General features: G+C 41.3%; 1 protein-coding gene across 1 annotated transcript in view; it reads left to right on the forward strand.

The window, feature by feature from the left end:
- SH3PXD2B (SH3 and PX domains 2B) overlaps positions 1-20801 on the forward strand; it is a 103123-nt gene that overhangs the window by 40268 nt on the left and 42054 nt on the right. The window contains exons 3-4 of the mRNA XM_053376602.1: positions 3061-3136; positions 20357-20433. Of these exons, the coding sequence (XP_053232577.1) occupies positions 3061-3136; positions 20357-20433 (153 nt within the window). The remainder of the gene's footprint in view (positions 1-3060; positions 3137-20356; positions 20434-20801) is intronic.

Consider the following 20801-nt stretch of genomic DNA (forward strand, 5'->3'; position numbering starts at 1 on the left):
CCGCTTCTAGCAAACCAGAGCAGGGCACGGAAACACCGTTTACCTTCCTGCCGGAGTGGTACCTATTTATCTACTTGCACTTGACATGCTTTCAAACTGCTAGGTGGGCAGGAGCTAGGTCCGAACAACGGGAGCTCACCCCGTCACGGGAATTCGAACCGCTGACCTTCTGATCGGCAAGCACTAGGCTTTTGACTAGCATGGTAATTTAAAAACTGGAAACCCAACTTCAGTTTTCTTGATTCATCCCGATGCAACTTTAATGAGAACGGGGCTGAAGGGGCAGAGGCAGAAGGAGCTGACCTGCCTGGGTTGTTTACCAAGTGTAAAGAGTTGGAAACGAGGGTTTCTTTCTTTAGGAAGGGGAAGCAGAGGAATACTGGATGTAGGAATGACTTTAAGGGGAATTGGTGGAATTTGCTTTTTGTAAATTGTGCATACTATTGTAACAGTGAATGGAGGGTCAGCAAATATTTGGAGTTGGGGGGGCTGTTCATATCCTTTCTCTGCTCTGTATTAATTGTACCCATTGACATTGCTTGTCTCCATTATGTTTGCATCCCCATTTCATGCTTTCCACTTGTTACACATTTTTAGTCTGGTTTGTTTTGATCTGTGTTGGCCTGATACCATTGCCCAAAGGTATTAATTGTAGAATTGTTGAATGTGTTTACACCTTAGATGAAGATGGGGGTTGTTGTTTTTTGGTTTTTTTTTTTGCAAGTAGGGGCTCTTCCCCCTGACCTGGCAAGGGTGGACTTGTGGCACTGCCACTTTCTGGTGACAGCAGTTCCCTCAGTGTCCAGCCAGTGATTCATATTTTATCATTGACAGAGGCAAGCATCTGTTAAGTCACCAGTCTGGGTGATTTCCAGGAAGAGAATGATATTAATGAGGTAATCACTGCTTGCTTCAGAGTACTGTGGATGAAAGAAAGCTACAGTTCTGCAATGAATTAAAGTTTTTGGATTAACCCATTGAAGGATTTGTTTACCACCCCAGCACTGGAGGAAGGAAAGGAGCTTGACCAGATTTGTATGATAGTCCCAAACGACTTGAGCGATGGCTCTTGGGCAAGGATAGTAAAAATGGTCCCCCCCCCCCCAGATATTGCTGGGCCACAACTGGAACATCCCTGACCATTGCCCATAGTGGCTGGGACTGATGGCCATTGGAATCCAACTTCTTGGCTACCTGTGGTTTTTTTATCATTTTATTATAAATATCAATACATTACAAAACAATATATACTTAATATTCCATTACGTATATTACATACAAAACATACCTGTCTTCTATTGTTCACCGTATTTTTGATGCACATATGTGAATATGCATTGTAGACGAAGTGGTGCCATGCTGAAAATTGCGGAGACTTAAAGAACAATGATGATGCGCTTCTTGTGGACTCCCTGCCCTGGGAGGTTGACCTAGTATCTTCCCTAATGAGCTCTAGAAAGCAAGTAGTGATTGTTGTTTCATTGATTTGGCTGAAATTGGAAACTTTCTTAATTTGAGGTGTGTCGTCGTCCCCAATTCTTACCTTTCATGTGATGCATCATGATTTTATTGAAGTTCTGTTGTTGTTTTTGTGAAATGCTTAGAAACCTATCCTGTGGAGCAATATGAATACATAGGCAGTTGACATTTCAATAATGATGCGTGTGAACAGAGACCCTGAAAATTTGGCATCTGTTAAACATAGACCCTGCCAAGTATGTGAAGTATTATTGGAGGGCAGGGTCTGAGATGAAAGGAGTCTTGTCTTGGTCAGAGTTCTTTGTATGTGTCTGGCTGTCCCCCAAAGGTTCAAAGTGAACTCCTGACAAGCCGTATTCTTATTACGTTTGTTTAGTGTTCTGCTTCTACTCCTCTCAGAACATGATGTATTGACTGTACTACAAGTTTGCTTGATGATTCACTGTGGTGCCATCTCATAACAGTTTGGAAATAAACTTGCTTAATAATTGAATCAGATCACCAGTCCATCTAGCTAAGTGTTGTCCACTGACACAGACTCATTTTTGCCTCTCCCAGTCCTGCTATGCAGAAATACTGGGGACTGAGCCTGGGACCTTTTGCACACAGAACATGCGCTTTGCCATTGAGCCATGCCCACCCCCACCCCACCCTCATGTTGAAAACTTGAATCTCCTGGGATGTATAACTCCTCTGAAAAGTTTTGAAGGATTTGATTCCGTTGACATGAGCATCAGAAGGTGCAGATAAGAATCTTGCAAATTTGAATTCATCGTTGTGTGAGATCAGGGGTTGAGAATTTTTGCATAGTCTTGGTGGCCAGCCAGAAATGTGTTGTCTCCAGGACATGCCCTCAACACTGTGGGTGGGGTCTCAAACCTTGTGTCAAGAGACAAGCTGAAGCATTGCTTGTCAGAAGTAGAGGCATGCCCACCTTGCTGTGTCTCTGCCCCCTCTTGAGCAGCCTGAACCCCACAGCTGCCACCCAGCAGGCATGACAAATAGTTATCTGCCTTCTTTCTTCACCTTGGAGCTGAAGAGGACAGGTGAAGGTTTGTTTTGATGCTCTTCTGGCACCCATCAAGTGCAGAGCTTAAACAAATGACAGGCTTCTGTTCATCTTTAAAAGCAGGGGTAGGAGAACTATCCCTCCCACTCTCTAGTGTTACTGTGATGAGGAAGCCTTGGGCTAGTCTTACTCTCTAGAGGCCAGCTAACTAGTCATTATGGCTACTCAAGGGAGCATGTTTGTTGAACCCTTTGTGAAATCAAAGACAAGTAATCCACATTACCAAAATCATGGGGGAGCTTGTTGTTATCAACTCCAAAACTTTTCCAAAACAGCAACATTATTCTGCCCTCTTGTGGAATCTCCTCCCTCCCCAATCTCATGCTTGGCTTTCTTCCTTGGCTGTCATTGTCAAATAATGACAGTTAATGTTAAATTATATTGTGTGTTCTTTCCCTCATTTCTCTCTCTCACTCTCTCTCTCTCTTTAAAAAAATGTGGGATTTTTTTTGCATTTGTTAGGTGTTCCTTTTGCTGTTCTTTTAATTTTCTCTCTCCCCTTTTTTTTAAAGATGCAAATGTTGGACAAATTCCCAATGGAAGGAGGACAGAAGGACCCTAAGCAAAGAATCATACCCTTTCTGCCAGGTTTGTAAGGTGAACAATACAGATCTATCCATTGGGATGTTGCCTCTTCTTTGCTGCCCCTTCTCCCCTTTGTATAACAGGACATCTCATCATCATTATCACCACCATAATCATCTTAAAGGAATAGTGGCACACATGTGGACTTTTCTTTAATACCTTGTTCTACTGCTTTTTGGAATCTGAACACTAATGTGGTCTCTGAAAATGCCTGGAGAAGTATGGAGGGGAGCCCTAGAGCTGACATGCCAAATGCTATAGCCAATTGCTGGCAAAGGAACTGAGGATATGTTAGAATAGCTGATTGCTGCAGTTTTAAAATCACCCGAGGTGTTTACTGTTGGGAGGATAGCCTTTCCTTTTGGACCTCTCCTGCAATTTATTTGTTTCATTTTGTGTGTAGGTTATACGCAGTGGTTTTTGTATCATTAGGACTTTTTGCTGAGGATTCAGATATTTTATCAATATGACACTTCTGTTGTGGATCTTTTTCTTTCCCCTCAATCCAAATTGCAGTTTGCTGTTGCTTACCCCTCCTGCCCCTGCCAATTTAGCCAACTGTTCTAAGTTCAGCCTGGAATGTAATTGTGAGTGTGTGAAGGACATATTTGCCTAGTGCCTGCTGCTGGCTCAACTTTTGAGAGATACACACTCCTCATGTCCATGCCATTTTTATTTTTAAAAACAGCAATAGCTCCTCCATGCTACTCCTTTAGCTAAAGGCTTCCCACTGTATTTCATTCAGTGGAATCACTTTGACTAGTTTTTTTAAAATATGTATGCGGTGGGGGGGGGGGGAGAGAAGGAGACTAGTTCTGGCTTTTTCCCTTTGGAGATTAACAGCTCTTTTCCAGCACAGCACTTGTGCCTTACAGATCTTTAAAGGTCTTGGATGATACTGATCATTTGCATCTGCTTTAGTCATGTCTCTGGTCTGGTCTTGGGTTGAAACAACTTTGGTCATACTGGTGGGTGACTTGAATCAGGGAATGGTAGATGGGGAGATAACCCTTGTTGGTTTCCCTAGAGTTCTCAGCAACTTTCATTACCATTATATCATTTTGGTCCATCTCTCTCGGTTGAGACTTGGAGACTCAGCTTTGATTCTTTCTTGAGGGACCAGTTCAGAAGGTGGTGTTGTGGGACTTCCATCTCATGGCCTTTAGGATGGATGCTGCAGAGGTACCATCTTATTCCCCATATGCTTTTAACATCTGTGTGTAACCACTAGCATGTCACCCAAGGCTTGTACATGGACAGCAGGAGCATAAATCTGAAGCAGCTAGCACACGAATCACACAGCCAAGTGTTTAACCTATAGGATAAAAAGTCATCCCAAAGCCAGGCATGGCTGCACCCAGTAGCAAAGCCGCCTCCTCATTTTTTCCACTCTTGAAACATGCAGAAGAATAACACACTTTTTCTTTAACCCAGAAAAAGTGCACATTTTAGCAGGCTGGTGGATGGATGCTGTTCTGCATCTGTCATGCAAAATGGAGCCTTCCCGTTAATTCACAGAGGGAGTTGTGTGTGTCTTTAAGTGTCTGCTGATAAGCTCAGCGAAGGGAGGCTGTTTTGGTGTAAACCACTCTTTGCTTCACAGCCTTTTTTCTGATGCACATCTTAAACCTAGTTCTCACGGATAGTAAAAGATTTTAATTTTTTGAAAAAAAAATATTATTGAAATTTTACAAAAACATAGATTTACAAAATACAAAAAAGAAGAAAAAGAAAAAACATACAAAAATACATAAAAAAGAAAAAAGAAAGATAAACATACAAAGTACAAAAAAAGAATAGATACAAAAGAATTAAAAACAAACCCATTTTTTGTAACTTTAAACTCATTAGCTTGTTTCCTTGACTTCCTCGCACCTCCCCTTTTTGTATTCCCATTTAAATAATCAAATCAGCAAATCCTTACCCACTTTCGTTTATCTTAACTCTATATCTTAACATGTTATAACTCTATATTTTCATCCATTATCAACTCATTTTTGCATATTCTCACTAACTTTGTTGCTAGTGCCTCTTATTTTCAATCCAACATCATTTTTAACATTCATTAATTTTACAGTGTTTCTGAAGATAGTCTTTAAATTTCTTCCAATCTTCTTCCACCAACTCTTCTCCCAGGTCTCAGATTCTGCCAGTCATTTCCGCTAATTCCATATAGTCCATCACCTTCATCTGCCACTCTTCCAGGGTGGGTAAATCTTGTGTCTTCCAATACTTTGCAATGAGTATTCTTGCTGCTGCTGTTGCATACATGAAGAAAGTTCTATCCTTCTTTGGCACCAATTGGCCGACTATGCCCAGGAGAAAGGCCTCTGGTTTCTTCAGGAAGGTATATTAAAATACCTTTTTCATTTCATTATAGATCATCTCCCAGAAAGCCTTAATCTTTGGGCACGTCCACCAAAGGTGAAAGAATGTACCTTCATTTTCTTTACATTTCCAACATTTGTTATCGGGCAAATGATATATTTTTGCAAGCTTAACTGGTGTCATGTACCACCTGTATATCATTTTCATAATATTCTCTCTTAAGGCATTACATGCCGTAAATTTCATACCGGTGGTCCACAACTGTTCCCAGTCAGCAAACATAATGTTATGTCCAATATCTTGTGCCCATTTAATCATAGCAGATTTAACCGTTTCATCCTGCGTATTCCATTTCAACAGCAAGTTATACATTCTTGAAAGTATCTTAGTTTTGGGATCTAACAATTCTGTTTCCAATTTTGATTTTTCCACCTGGAAGCCAATTTTTTTGTCCAAATTATAGGCCTCTCTTATTTGATAATAATGAAGCTAGTCTCGCACTTTATCTTTTAATTTCTCAAAACTCTGCAATTTCAATTTATCTCCTTCTTGTTCCAATATTTCCCAATATTTCGGCCATTTGGCCTCCATATTGAGCTTTTTCTGAGCCTTCGCTTCCATTGGTGACAACCACCTTGGGGTTTTATTTTCCAATAAATCTTTGTATCTTATCCAGACATTAAACAATGCTTTCCTGACAATATGGTTTTTAAATGCTTTATGTGCTTTAACCTTGTCGTACCACAAATATGCATGCCACCCAAAAACATTGTTAAAACCTTCTAGGTCCAAAATGTCCGTGTTCTCAAGAAGCAGCCAGTCTTTCAACCAGCAGAATACTGCTGATTCATAGTAAAGTTTAAGGTCTGGCAGGGCAAATCCGCCTCTTTCCTTTGCATCAGTTAATATTTTAAATTTTATTCTGGGCTTCTTGCCCTGCCAGACAAATCTAGAAATATCTCTCTGCCACTTCTTGAAACAGTCCATCTTGTCTAAAATTTGCAATGATTGAAATAAAAATAACATTTTTGGCAATACATTCATCTTTATAGCTGCAATTTGACCCAACAAGGAAAGCTTCAAATTTGACCATATTTCTAAGTCTTTTTTCACTTCTGTCCAACATTTCTCATAGTTATCTTTAAATAAGTTTAAGTTCTTGGCAGTCATATTAACCCCCAAATATTTTACTTTCTTAGCTAATGTTAAGCCAGCCAGATTTTAAATGTTGCATGTTTCATTGCTTTACATGTTGCATTGCTGAAATTGTGAAGTTGCCTTGAAATTATGTATTGGGAGCATTAAATAAAAATAAAATAAGCCTATGGCTGGGCTGTACAACTTCAGACTACTACACCGAGGGGCTGAAAGGATTCATCTCTCTGTGCATCAGATGTTGGGAGATGATGGTTTTGTTTTTGTTCTGTGAACTGCCCTGAGAGCTCCAGGTATAGGGTGGTATATTAATTCAAATCATCATCATCATTATCATCATCATCCAGAGAATTGGGCTGCAATGCTGTTGGTTTGCAAATGGCATGCTACTCTTTCCACTTGCTCATCCCAAGGGAAGCTGTGGAAATCCTGAACAGATAAGTGTCTGAAGGCAGAAGCTAAATCCAGATTCGGAAGAAGTTCTGTGGGTTAAGAAGCATGCTGTTCTGGATGGAGGTATGCAATGATTTAGACAGGGCTTCACGCTCTTGAAAGTTCTTGGCCCAGACTATATATGAGAGCACAGGTGCTACTGGTGACTAGCCTTTTGCTAGCTGGAGTTTTGCATCTGGCCAACTAGATCTTGGAAAAAGTAGATCTTGCATGAGTTGCACAGGGTTCAGTTAGCCATACTAGACTGCTTCACACAGGGCTGTCTTCAAAGATTCTTCAGAAAATTTGACTGGTACAGAATGCATCTGCTTATGCTGATGCAATATTAGTAACAATAGTGGCCTATTCGTTTCTGGACTCGGCTTAAAGCACTGACCTTTTGAAATGCCTAAATGTTTGGCATGTTAGATCAATGCCAGAAGACCTGCTCTCAGGTTCATTGTCATGGTGAGGGTGTTCTGAGTAGTGGCCCCACATATTTGGAGCTTTCCCCCGGAAATGGTATGCATAGCTCTGGTTTTTTAAATGGATGTTTTAGTTCACCTGTTACTGAGATGTTGCATGCTGTGCTTTTAAAATTGCTGTTCTGAGTTTGACATTGGAGTATTCTTACTTATGTGTTTAAATTTCATTATGCTTACAGTCACTTTTGTAAGTTGCCTTTGGAAGACTTTGCTCTGAAAAGCAGTGTAAAAAATTCCATAAATACATACAAAAGTTAGTTTTCTTCATTCCCAGTTGTAGCTTCCTAACTCGTTTCTCGCAATACCCATATCCTCCGATTCCCCTTACCTGTCCTCTTCCTTGCTGACACTGGAGATGATTTAGCAGAAGGTCAGCAAAGGAAATTTTGCTACATCTGGCACTGAAAACACAGAAGCTTTTAAAGATATGGTCACAGTGAGGTGTTTAGGAGAGAGCAAGTGAATGGGAACCCCCAAACTGCTACTTCCTGATTTCATTATAGCACCACAAATTTCAACCATTTTTCTGCTGCTTAAGGTGGAGGGAGTCTTTTGGGCTCATATGTCTGGTAAAGCCCTTTAAAAGATTCAATTTTGCACCTGAGTGCCTTTTGTATGCGTGGGTGTAATTGCAATTTAGCAACCACCATGGCTACTTCCAGGAGGTGCATTCTGGTTCCAACTGTTCCATAAATTGTGGTATCAGCAAAGCAAGCCTAACTCTGGCTTGGATGCAAAGAAAAAAAGTTTGCTGTGCAATTTTACATGCCAGCAGAGTGGGATTGGGGGTGGGGTGGAAGGCAGGGAGCATAGTAGCAGGCCCAACTGACAGCATCCGAGACTTGGAAAAACAGGAATTACATTTCGGCTTCATTCTCTTTCTGAAGCATTGCAACCTATTTTTGGAAAGCAGAGGAAGGCTCGCTTCCAGAAAGGTTGCCCTGACTGGTGTGTTTTGCCTGCTAAATGCCTTCCCATTTCTTTCTTTTTATGAAATATTTTTACACTGGAACGCAGGGATGATGGCAAAGTTATCTGAAGCTGAACTCAGCTTTTAAAAGTCTGTTCCAAAGGGAATGGAAGCTGTACAAGACCCTGAATCATTCTCTAGCTTGGATTTTAATCCCAGCTGGATAAGTTTTACCAGCTTCCCAGGCTCACAAATGCTTTGCGCCACCGGGATGGAGATCTTTCCTGGCCAAGTACAGCCTTTGTCAGCCAGGGGCTGTGGGACCTTTGGCATGGGAAGATCAAGCTCCCCCATCTGCGCCTACCAAATCAGTAAGCCCAACTCAGGCTTGCAGACTCTGCACAGCTCTCCGAGATTGTCCTGGCTGCTCTGGCAGGAGCAAACCCTGAGGTGGAGCAAAATCCTGGCCACTGTCAATGGCCATGTCCCTGCAGCATTCTAAATCTCTCCTTATGCAAGCCATTGGAGCAACCCTCCTGTGTTTCCAAGACCAAATGGATTGGAAATTCAAGAAAGGAGGGAGAAACAGAATAGCTTATGTACAGCAGAAATGTTTATGTTGGATGCCCTTCCAAGTCTCCCCAAAGAAGAAGCTTGGGAACGGGGTGGGAGACATCTGGCCCAGAGGAGTAGCATATTAAGCATGTAGCCCAATGGTTAATATTACGGAGAAATTAGTCCTATCTGTGTTCTGCCTTTTTTAAAATGGTCACACACACACACACACACACACACACACACACACACACCCTTATAATTTGCTTTTTCTGCATCCCACTCACAATAGCATACTAGCGCTTGAATTTCATTACCAGTGTGGGTATTTGGCTCCTGCTTTCTGTTTCAAATATGCTGCTTTCTGGGAAGCCCTGATTGGTAACATTATACATTGTGGTTTCTGTCGCCTGAAAAAAAATGTTTCCAGTGATCCTCCCCATCCAGCTGCCTCTAGCATTCTTCACAAAACTATAACACATTCAGACTTGAGGCCTTTGATAGGAACCAAGGAAGCATTTTTGATTCAGCATGCAGAATATTTTTCTGTGGGGAACAAATGCCATTGGTTATAGTTTTGTTTCTTATAGCAACACCCAATCAGTTCTCTCCCTCTTTTTTTTTTTTAAGTGAAGATTTGGTTTTTTGTGTGGGATTACCTCTGAAACCATTAGGAAAGACTTTGGTATTCAGATTTGAAAAAGTTCTCTAAATGTTAGCAGAAAGCTGTTTCTGTAATTTCCCTGTCCCTGTTCCTTTCCTCACTGCTCATGTTACAGATGCGCATTTTTTAAAAGACTGAGCAATCATTATGAGAATGAGGACACTACTATTATTTAGCCAGCAATGCATAGCAGGAGTCTGTGCCTTAAACATTGATATAAACAGGGGCTTCTCTTGTGTGCTGTTTCACCATTTATATAGGAATGAAGTTTATCAGAGAGTGGGTTTGACCTTGCTCAGATGTGCGCTACAAAATCTTGAAGTTGCAAGAGTTCAGTGGTACCTCAGTTTAAGAACAGTCCTGTTTACAAACAATTTGGTTTATGAACTCCACAAAACCGAAAGTAGTGTCCTGGTTTGTGAACTTTACCTCGGTCTAAGAACAGAATCTGAACGGTGGAAGGGCACCGGCGGCAGGGGACCTCATTAGGGAAAGTGCGCCTTGGTTTAAGAATGGTTTCAGTTTGAGAACGGACTTCCGGAACGGATTAAGTCTGTAAACCCAGGTACTACTGTATAAAGTTTTCCTCTAGCTACTTCCGGAGGTGGCTCTGTAGTCTGTAGATCCAAGACATCCTCCTCTGATTAGAGGAAAGTTGGAAATACTTGGTATGAAATATTGTATCTTGCGCAGTTGGCATTCAACAATATTTAGTTCTTTAGGAATATTAGAAAATTCTCTCTACGAATCATGAAAACTGTTCATGTGCATAACAGCTCAGACCAGCAGAGTCCTGATGTGTTGGTTTTAGTTGAAGGTTATGTTTTCTAATGCCACAGGTGTTTGTTTGTTTGTTTGTTTGTTTGCTTTTAATACCCAGATGGCTCTGGCATTGTTTGAAAATGCAGAAGGTAGTACAGTGGTACCCCGCAAGACGAACACCTCGGAAGACGAAAAACTCGCTAGACGAAGGAGTTTTTCGTTTTCTTAGCCGCTTCACAAGACGCATTTCCCTATGGGCTTGCTTCGCAAAATGAAGCTTGCCCCGCAAGCTCCGGGGATAGCGGGGAAGCGCAGCGCGCGCCTTCCCCCCTCTCCCCGGACCCCTTTTGAACCAAGGGGCGGCAACGGGGAGAAGCGATTCTCCCCGCTGCCCCTTCCCTTGCTTTGAAACAGGTCCGGGGACAGAGGGGAAGGCGCGCGGCGCTTCCCCTCTGTCCCCGGACGGTCTCCATAGGAACGCATTGATTGATTTTCAATGCATTCCTATGGGAAACCGTGCTTCGCAAGACGAAAAACTCGCAAGAAGAAAAAACTTGCAGAACGAATTAATTTCGTCTTGCGAGGCACCACGGTATTTCAAGCCTTTGACCAATCTAATGCCATTTCTTGCTCGGAGCTCTTAGATGCACAGAATAAAAAACTGCAGACTACTTGAAAAATCCATGGAAACATGAATCAAGGTAAAATACCCTGAAGTTTTTGCATCATTATTCTCACTCCATTTACACACTGCTTTAGGGCTAAGCAAAGTTCAAATAAATAGTAGACAAGCCTTTTGAAATGATGGTGAAATGATTTAGTATCATTTGACATTTCCAGCAGACCTGGAGGTCACACAATAAGCTAACATCCATCCTAACAGTACCAGGAAACTTCACAGACCAATAAATTATTATGATGTGATAGAATATTGATCATGTAAGGCAGGGGTGGGAACCTTTATCAGGTTTGACCTCATCAGTCTCATGATACTTTCATGACATCACATGATTGACAGGTAGGTTGTCTCACGCATTTGTCACCTCATGTGGTGTTCTGCAAAGGTCCATTCAGGGGTTTGAAAAAGGCTTATTTCTCCTCTCACCCTGGAAGGCACATGCAACCAAAGTGAGCAGACTTTGTAAGGTGCCCTGATTTCAGAGGTTTAAAGGAGCAGTGTGAAGTAGCTCCTAAAGGGCTTTGCAAGGCACCCACACAGGAAGGACAAATTATATCAAGCTGTAGATTGATTTATTTTTAATAGCGTCTGTCCTGATTCAGATGCTCAATTTCTGGCTTTCTGAACCTTAGTTCAGTAGCTGGGGATGAGTGATGAGACCATGTACTCCCTCCTTGCCTCTCCCTGTGATTCTTCCCATTCTTGGTACTTACATCCTGGTTTAATTAAACAACTGTTGTAGTTTAACATCTGTTTCCTAACCAGGACCTCAAACCTTCTTCAGTCTAAAATGGTCGTAGGTATGTATAGCTTATTTTTACCTCATGAACTTGCAAAATACATAACTCTGCTCACAAGCTGTGGTAGAATAAGAGGCTATGCCCTCTTCTGAAAGTCCATGCAACTGTGCAGAATGCTCTACAGATGAAAGGTGGGTTGGCAGGGAAATTGAAAGAGGGAGACCCCAAGAAAGAAAGAGAGCTGAAACAACAAATGAGCTCCTCTAGATTAGCTATGTGTAGTGTCTGCCAAATCTTTCAGGAAGCAGCTTTTATAAGCAGAACTAAGTTTTCCAAACTCCCTATATCCATGGTGATCTAGAGGCTGTTCCCACCAGTGTTTCCTTGAAGGGGCTGGATAGAACTGTATGGAAACAAAACTTTGCCCAAAGCCAAAGTTTTCAACTTTGGCTGTGAAATTGCTTTTGTGGAAGCTTAAGCTGAAGACCATGGCGGACTTCCAAAGGAGAAGATTTAACAGGATAAAAATGTTGAAGTTAGATTGTTATCTGCTTTCTGCCTCCCTCCCATGCTGCGCTGCTTGAGATCCTGTTAGCCTTTTTTCCATCAGATTTCTTGAACACTCCCTGTAGAATCATGGCAACCTGGGGCGGGGGGCATGTACTTGTGCTCTTATTTTGCTCAGGCAAAGCTTCAAGTAGAGTTCAGATGCAGCCCCCCTCCCCAAAACGAGTGAAAAGTTGAATCTGAACCATTACTGTCAGAGTGAGGCACTTAACCCTCATGTGAATGACGTGATAAGTTTCAGTCTTTGGACTTCTTGGTTCATAGTGCTGTCTCTTAGCCACTGCAGTACATCACCTCAGCATAATAGAATAGTGAGTGGAATTATTAGTACAGCCTTTCGTTTGCTGCCTGGACTGTCTGGACCCAATTAACTTTGATTTTGTTTGCCATTCCACCTTATGCTGTGTCACAACCATGCAGCCCCTGGCATACATTTAAAATTGTATTGCATTCTCTCGGAAGGATGTGTCCCTGTAACCAGCGCTCACAAGGCCATTTAATTTGATGTTGACAGTAGGCCGCTGTGCCACTCTTGTGGCAAGCACTCTTTGAAGCTGTAGCCGCATTGCATATCTGCCTATTCCAGGCAACTAATTTTTCCTCCTGGAAAGAGATGATGTCCATATGTTTAAAAGTGAACTGGAGGCCAAGCCAGGCAGGGTGTAATTTGAGAGGTGATGAAAAGTGTATTTCTTTCAAAAGTGTAAAAGTGGGATGGGAAGAGAATGGTGAGGAAATACAGTCACAGTACATAATTACATTCAAAGGTATAGCGGGTACGCTTTCTACATAGAATGCATCTTCTGCCAAAAGATAACCTTGCTTCCTAAAAAATGGTGTAGCCAACTGAATCACTGCCCACCCTGAGTGTTGTACAGGTACAAAGAGGGATGGGACTCACCATCCAACATCTGACAGAAACCCCAGTGATGTGGGGTGGAAAGTTTTCCCTTTATCCTTAAAAATGAGTTGTTTAATAAAATTGCTTGATAACCTAATAATACAGCAAAATAAAATTTTCAGGCCGCCCAGTATGACTTAGTACAATGGTTGTTAAATATGAAATCAGAGTTGCAGTTAAACTTTTTCAGGCAACTATCTCTAAGGAGAATATATATTTTATGCACATAGCTCTTCATGTATGTTAGTAGCCTTCACTCCTTTGTGATGGCACAATAACTGATTTAGTTTGAAAACAGCTCGATAATTACCTAGCAGAAAGTCTGTCTTGACTCTTTTCAGCTGAACTTCTCTGCTTCTAGAGTTTAGCCTTATATTGTTGCAATGTAGGATTTTCCCTAATACTCTCAGATGTTGAAAAAGCAATAACCAAATGAATTGATGTAAGCAAGGAGATTGAGGAAGTTAATGTAATTGGATATTCCTGTGCAGGTTTTTCTGGTGTCTTTGACGTTCCCCACTTGGGATATGAAGCCTTACCTCTTCATTGGGAATTGTACCCATACATAGCTTTGCTGGTTTCCTTCATGTAGCATGCTACATATTTATCTAATGTCTAAAATGACCCCAGATATTTTTGTTATAATCGCCAGAAAGAGTTTTGCATTCCGACCCATGTATACTTGAGCTTTAAATATTAAAAAAATGTGAGTGGTGGAACTTTGGCTATCCTTTGGCTACCCTTGGTACTGATGGGGGACTTGCAGATATTGTTTGATTCTATCTCCCATTAGTCCCATTAGCCAACATGAGCAGTGATTAGGGATGATGGAAGCTGTATTCCAGTGACATGGAGGGCCACAGGTTCAGCAACATTTGGGGCTTGCCATATTGGCTACCGAATCAACTTAGCTAATTGAAATGATTACCTTTTGGGAAGCGGCTAACTTGCAGTTTCTTAAGGTGACAAACTTGAAATTATTTAATAGTTGACTTTGTAAGTACCGGGCTTTTAAAACAGCTACACATTATTTTGTGATTGAGAGAGAGGTTTTAAAAAGCAAATAAACAGACCTTTTCTATCCCTGCCCTTTGAGTGCTCAGATAAGAAGCCTCTTGAGCAGGCATTTTGGTACATGGAACCGTCCAAGGAAGGGAATATAAATGGCTAAATGATTAAAGGAGTTGCAATTGCAATCTGCCTTGTCTGTCTCTAGAAACTGAAGTTGTTTGTTCTAATGTAGAAGTTCTTCACATATGGCATATGATGCAATTTGTGGTAGATTTACAAACCTCACCATTTCTGTGCTCCCCTTCACTCCTATTTCAAAGCTTGGATGCTTAGTCCAGCTCTTTTCAACTGACCAGGATTGCTACCTTGGAAATCCTCTGTTGTGGGAATGCAAGTGCTTATAATCCATTTTCAGAACAGCACAAACCTAAATAGCAACATTTCCACACATTGCCATTGCCCACTTTAGAAATAAAGACAACATTTTATACCTGAAGCTATTACACTTGCAGATGTCGAATGTAAAATTGAGAACAAGTCAAATCTCATTAGGAATAAGGAAGCATATTTGTATGAGTATCTTTTAAAGGACTTGGCTTTGAACTCTTTCCTAAACACAGTGCTGATGTTTCTGTTTCATGGTTTTCTTTCTTGCAGAGTTGTGCTGAAAGTAAATGGCTAAATTGTGCAGAAATACATTCTTTTTTAAAAAAAGTATGGGGTCCGTTCATGTTATAAAAATGTGGCCTGAATAATTGGAGGGTGCCTGCCTCTTTCAAGATTGCTTCTTTAATATTTATGTCTCTTGGAAGGTTTTGTGTGTGGGACATTAATGGTTGCCTTTGCAAAGGAAACCACTGCAAAGGGGAGAAGGCTACTGTGGTGATTTTTTTGAAGTGTAACTGCCCTGAGACTTCAGAATAGGGCAGGGCATTGTATATAAATAAAATGTCTGCTCCTTGGAGTAGAGGGAGAAGGAGCAGTAGCATTTCTACATCTTAAGATGCTGGCAGAGTTCCTGTATCTGTCACTTCCCCTAGCAGTCAAGGAGAAGAGAAACTTTGTGTATATTTATGACTAGCTGGCTTCTTACTAACTCTGCTATATATCTTTATTTAATTCATCAGGTTAAAACATGCAACTGCTCTCCATATACATAAATTGATTAGAATGTTTTTAAATATTTCTAGGAAATTAGTAATATTCATATTTGCAAGGCTATATTAAAGGCTTGCTTATAACTAGACTATAAACAAATCTTGACGTTACTGGAAATCCCTTGTTTGTTTGACTTGTATGCCACTTAATACAACAAAATCTCCAAACTGTTTGCATAAAGTATGGTATCACGAGCAAAAAATAAATACATAATATCAAAATGCATTAGTAACCAGGTAAAATATTTCATGAAAAATTACTACAGAAATGTTCCAGCCGTGTGATCAGAAAATAGAGACACAGAAAGGCTGAAGAAATGAGCATGTTTTTCGTAGGCATTTAAAGCCTACCACAGTGGAAGCTTCCCAAATAGTCTTCTAGACTCTGAAAGAACCTGCTTTTGTTCTATCACATTTTGACACTCTATAATGGTCTGGCCATCAGAGCCTTCTCTAAAGGGTGTACAGTTTGTCTGGGTCTGTACAAGGGAAGGTGGTCCTAAATTGTTTTGGCTTTAAAAATCAGTAACAAAGCCTTGAAAATGACTAATGGGCAGCTGATGCTTTTCTCTCTTTTTTTAACGCAAATGGCACATGTGTGCAGTAAGTTACCTCACTCAGCACTCTAGTGCTGAATTTTGCCCGGGCTGCAACCTCTGGAGCAGATGCAAGGATCATCCCACATATAATCATTGCCGTAGCCTAATTGCGAGGTTGCCAATGCATAGGCCACAATAGGCAAACTATTCCTATACAGCAGGGGTGCACAACCTGTGGCCCTCCAGATGTTGTGGGACCACACCTCCTATCATCCCTGATCACTGGCTATGCTGGCTGGGGCTGATGGAAGTTGTAGTCCAGAAACATCTGGAGGGCTGCAGGTTGTGCACCTGGTACTATACGGGAAAGGGAATATTTGTTGTGCCAGCCGAAGTTGGTAGTAGGTGTTATGAGCCACAGATATCATCACCTGGGCCTCTTGATGGCTGAGATGGTTCCAGGAGCACACCCAAAGTGCATGCCTCTTTCTACAGAGAGAGTGGAACTCCATCCAGAAAAGATAAATAACCCAGGTCCTGTACCTGGGGACCACTCAACCACAATATCTTTGTCTTGTCAGGATCCATTCTCATTAATTAGCCCCACATACAGTAATAAAAATGTGGCACTAATGTTGTTTAAACTGTATCAGACCAGATTAATTGGTACAGGAAGCATAGCGGTGTGTCTTTCACCAGCTGAAAATGTGAGAGCTGTGTTCTGCTTTCTGTGAGTCCTCATAGAGCACTTGTGCTCTTCCTACTCTATTGTCTGCTGCCTTAAAAAACCCCACAAAAGTTTAAAAGAATGCAATATCTCTGGATCAAATAGAAAAGACATAATGTTCATGGATGTGTTGAAGAAATGAACATGCATTACTGTGATTGCTTGTGCAAATGGCTAGAGAGATTAACTGGCCATTTACTCTGATTACTTGCATGTTTTATGTGCACATCAATAAGAAAATGTGAGTTATAAATTTTCTTTCAACTCTGGTGACTGAGTGAATCTTGGAGAGACGCCAACCCAATTGCTGTCTGAGTTCTAAATATAGAAAGAAGCACTGCTGACCCTAGTTACTGGAATATCCAGTTTCTACCAACTGGAAAAATATAATGAAAATTCCATGATGATTTTAGTTGATGTAGTGGCACATTGCATTTTATAATTTGTGGCCACAGAGAATTTGGACCAAAATTCTTGTCAATAAAACAAAGGCCCCACCCCCAAAATAATGAAATTTGTTCCATTGTGGATATAAGAAAGGAGCCAGCATCTTAAACTTTTCCATGAAGGACTTCTTCACAATCTTGCTTGACTTGCTGACAGATTGATTCAAATTTCCATGTTCCTTGCTTCAGAACTGCAGCTACGATGGTGGGAAACTTCATATGGGCTGTTGAACTTGGAAGAAAAAGTTGTGAACGCCTTTTCTACTACATCATATTTTTTGAAAAGTTACTCCTTTGCTGAACTCCTGTGCAGTTGTCATTCCTGCTCTGTACACAGATTCTTCCCTCCCTGGGGTGGTTCAAACATTCAGGAGTCATCAGATCCAATTGGGGTACAGTCCTGCATGGTGCTATGCAACTTCAGAAGGCAAACAGACCATCATTAATTTGAAAACACTTGACTATCATAATTTCTTCTTTGAATTTGCAAAGCTAGCTCATTGGGCAAATAGATTCTAGGCTAGCTGTCTGCCCCTCCACCTGTGATAACTCTTACTGGTCAAGAGTTTGACATAAACATGAGCTCAAATGGATAAGGACAGAGTTATTTCAGCCAGGGCTGGCTCGAGATACTTTGCTGCCTGAGGTTAAGGACAATATGGCACCCTTCCCCAAGGCACATACAGAAGCCAGCTGGACTGGTGGAATTCCAATACTGATGAAAGGACAGTTTCTTCTACTGCAGCTGAAGACAGCAGGCTAGTGTAGCAGGCCACATGGCACTCCTAGCTCTGTCCTCCTGAGGCAGCTGTCTCACTTAGGGCAGGACCTGTCTATAGTAAGCATCTTTGAATGTTTCTGTTGGGGGGGGCCACCAGGTGGCGCGTTGGAAGATGGCCGACAATAACATCTCTCTGACCCATACGAGGTAATTAAGGGGCTGCTATGGGAAGTATGCAGTCTTCCTACCCCTCCCAGGAGATGGGGGCGCTGCCTTGCCAGCGGTGTTCACAATGCACCCCCTGATCCGAGAGATGGGGGTGCCGAACACTTGGCACGAGCCCTCGGTGAAGTCAGATCTTCCTGACGCCGATTCCAATTAGCGCGTGCTGGTTGCTTCAGCTCGGAATTATAATTGGAAACATATGATTGGAAATGAAGCTGAAGCACATACATCAAGTAATGTTCGAGAGATAAGACTGCTGATTAATGGATCTCTGTGACCGGGAGTGACGGATGGATAAGTAAATCTTCTGATGAATCACCACTAGGAGACTGTATGTTTGGAATAAAGGGGGGGTGGAGGAAAAAACTTTTTTTTTCTTTGCATGATGTGATATTAATAACCCTTCACCCCAGATAGAAATAAGATCGTTGCGTTTTTATTAATCACAAGCAGGAATTCAAGAACTGTGTGGGATGGATTATAACAGGAGAGAGGATTGGTGAACGGTGAGAAAGAGGAAAATTTTTATGACGCAGTTAAAAAATGGCGTCTCGCCAAGACAGGCTTGCCGGAGAAAGAAGGACAGGGGGAGGAGAATCAGGATCGTTCGAAAGAGAAGGAATCTTGGAACGCAAGCTTGACCTGACAGAGCCTCCTGATTCATTTGATTTATTTGGCAAGCCTGAGAAAAGTAAAGGACAGACCGAAGATTAATATTTTTTTTTATGGAAGCGTTGAACAGAGGCTGTCCCTGAGCGATATGATCTTTGAAGAGTACAAAACCCACACAGAGGATGCCTGTTTTCAATCTGCTTGTGAAAATTATCAGAGATCGCAGAGAAAGGAATATATGATAACAACAAGAAGAGAAAGAAAGTAATAAAGGACTATCTGGATTGAACTGGATAGAACTGTCTAATTAAAGCAGTAATATAAGTGATGTTTGGACTCGTTCGGAGTTTTGGACTCGTGCGGAGCTTGATGTATGGGTACCCCCCAACAAAAATTAAAATTTGGCTGTATAATTTGGAACTAATGTGATTTGGATAATGTGATGTGATTGGCCTGTTAATAAAATTATTTTTTTAAAAAAAGAATGTTTCTGTTGGTCCTCTCTCTTGGAGTACATACAGTGCATGTGTACATGAAAAGGAGTGTTGGCTTTCTTAGTTCAATGCCACTCACACTGGAGGAACAGCTCCCATCTTACTTCCATCTCAAAGTGTATACACTCTCACCTTACAAGCATGACAGTTTTGTGGTCACCTATCCAAAAAGGCAGAAAAGAAAATGGAGCAAGTTTTTATGGACTGGAATCACCATTGCCTTTTTGTTCCAGCAGGAACTTCCAGACAAAGCAGTTTTACTTGTTATAAGGGACAGGTGCATTTGTTGCAGGGAGCATCTTGGTATATCTGTGGCAAAAAGTGTAAATCACTGATACACATTCTTACAGTCAAGGCTTCCACACTTATCTACAGGGGTATTTTAAGGAATACATAGCTGTGGTTTTCACCTTGGGTTTGCTGCAGGAAACTCCAATATAACTCTGGTGTACCTGCTGCAAACAGGTTTGCTCTGTAGTATGAGTCAACAGATTAGGCTTCCTTCCCTTCTCTCTCTTTTGTTTGTTTATCTTGATTGCTGCTAACTGCTGTTTTATTTCTTATTGGGTTTTTTTAAAAAATTGTTAGTTTTTGAGCAACATTAATAGTATTTTTTTTAAAAAAAAGGTGTAGTTGAAAAGGTTTTTTTAAATAAATAAATAAAAATTCATCGGTTTGCATTTCTACCCTGTCTGATAATGCACACACACACACCCTGTTCTACTATCCTTAGTCATAACTAATTTCTGTTGAAATCAACCGGGCAATGTTCCAACAGGGAAGAAGCATTCAACAAATAACACTGTGAACTTGAAAAAAGAACTAATTTATATTTTTAGAGTTTCCACAATCCCTGATGGAATGAATGGCCAGCAATCTAAAATCACAGCCATGAATGAAATTATTTTCATGGGATTATGTTAATGTGATTTGCTTCTTCCAGTGTAACATTTGCTTTGCCATGTGTCTGAATGCCCTTATGGGATATGTCTGTGCTTGAGCCGCTGAATAACGATAGCAATCAAGAAGTTCTTTGAGAAGTGAGGTTCTAATGAACCAGAGGATTACCCAAACAAGCAGTGACTTGCATCGTTCTTGTCTCTCCTTCCGTAGGCAAGATCCTCTTCCGCCGAAGCCACATTCGTGATGTTGCTATCAAGCGTCTTATACCCATTGATGAGTACTGCAAGGTGAGTGGCGTTTTCTTCCAAGTTTTGTGCTGATTGTTGAGATGCATTGTTTGCAGCTGGTTCCAGTACAGCAGCCTTCCCTGCTCTAGTGACCTCCAGGTTTTGGACTACAATTCCCATCATACTCGTGGTCATGCTGGCTGGGGCTGTTGGGGTGCTGTAGTCCCAAACATCCGGAGGGCACCAGGATACACAGTAAGTCACCTTTTCTGTTTTGTCTTCTTATATGCTACCATAGCTTGTGTTAATGCATTTTCAGTTGAGTAAGAACTCATCAACGATGACCTTGAATGCTTCTTACTCTGCAGACTTACCCACAGAGTAGTTTTGCTGACATAATGAAACACTTTGGACATTTACAATGCACT

This window comes from Podarcis raffonei, chromosome 2, assembly GCF_027172205.1.
Source record: "Podarcis raffonei isolate rPodRaf1 chromosome 2, rPodRaf1.pri, whole genome shotgun sequence".
Lineage (NCBI taxonomy): Eukaryota > Metazoa > Chordata > Lepidosauria > Squamata > Lacertidae > Podarcis > Podarcis raffonei.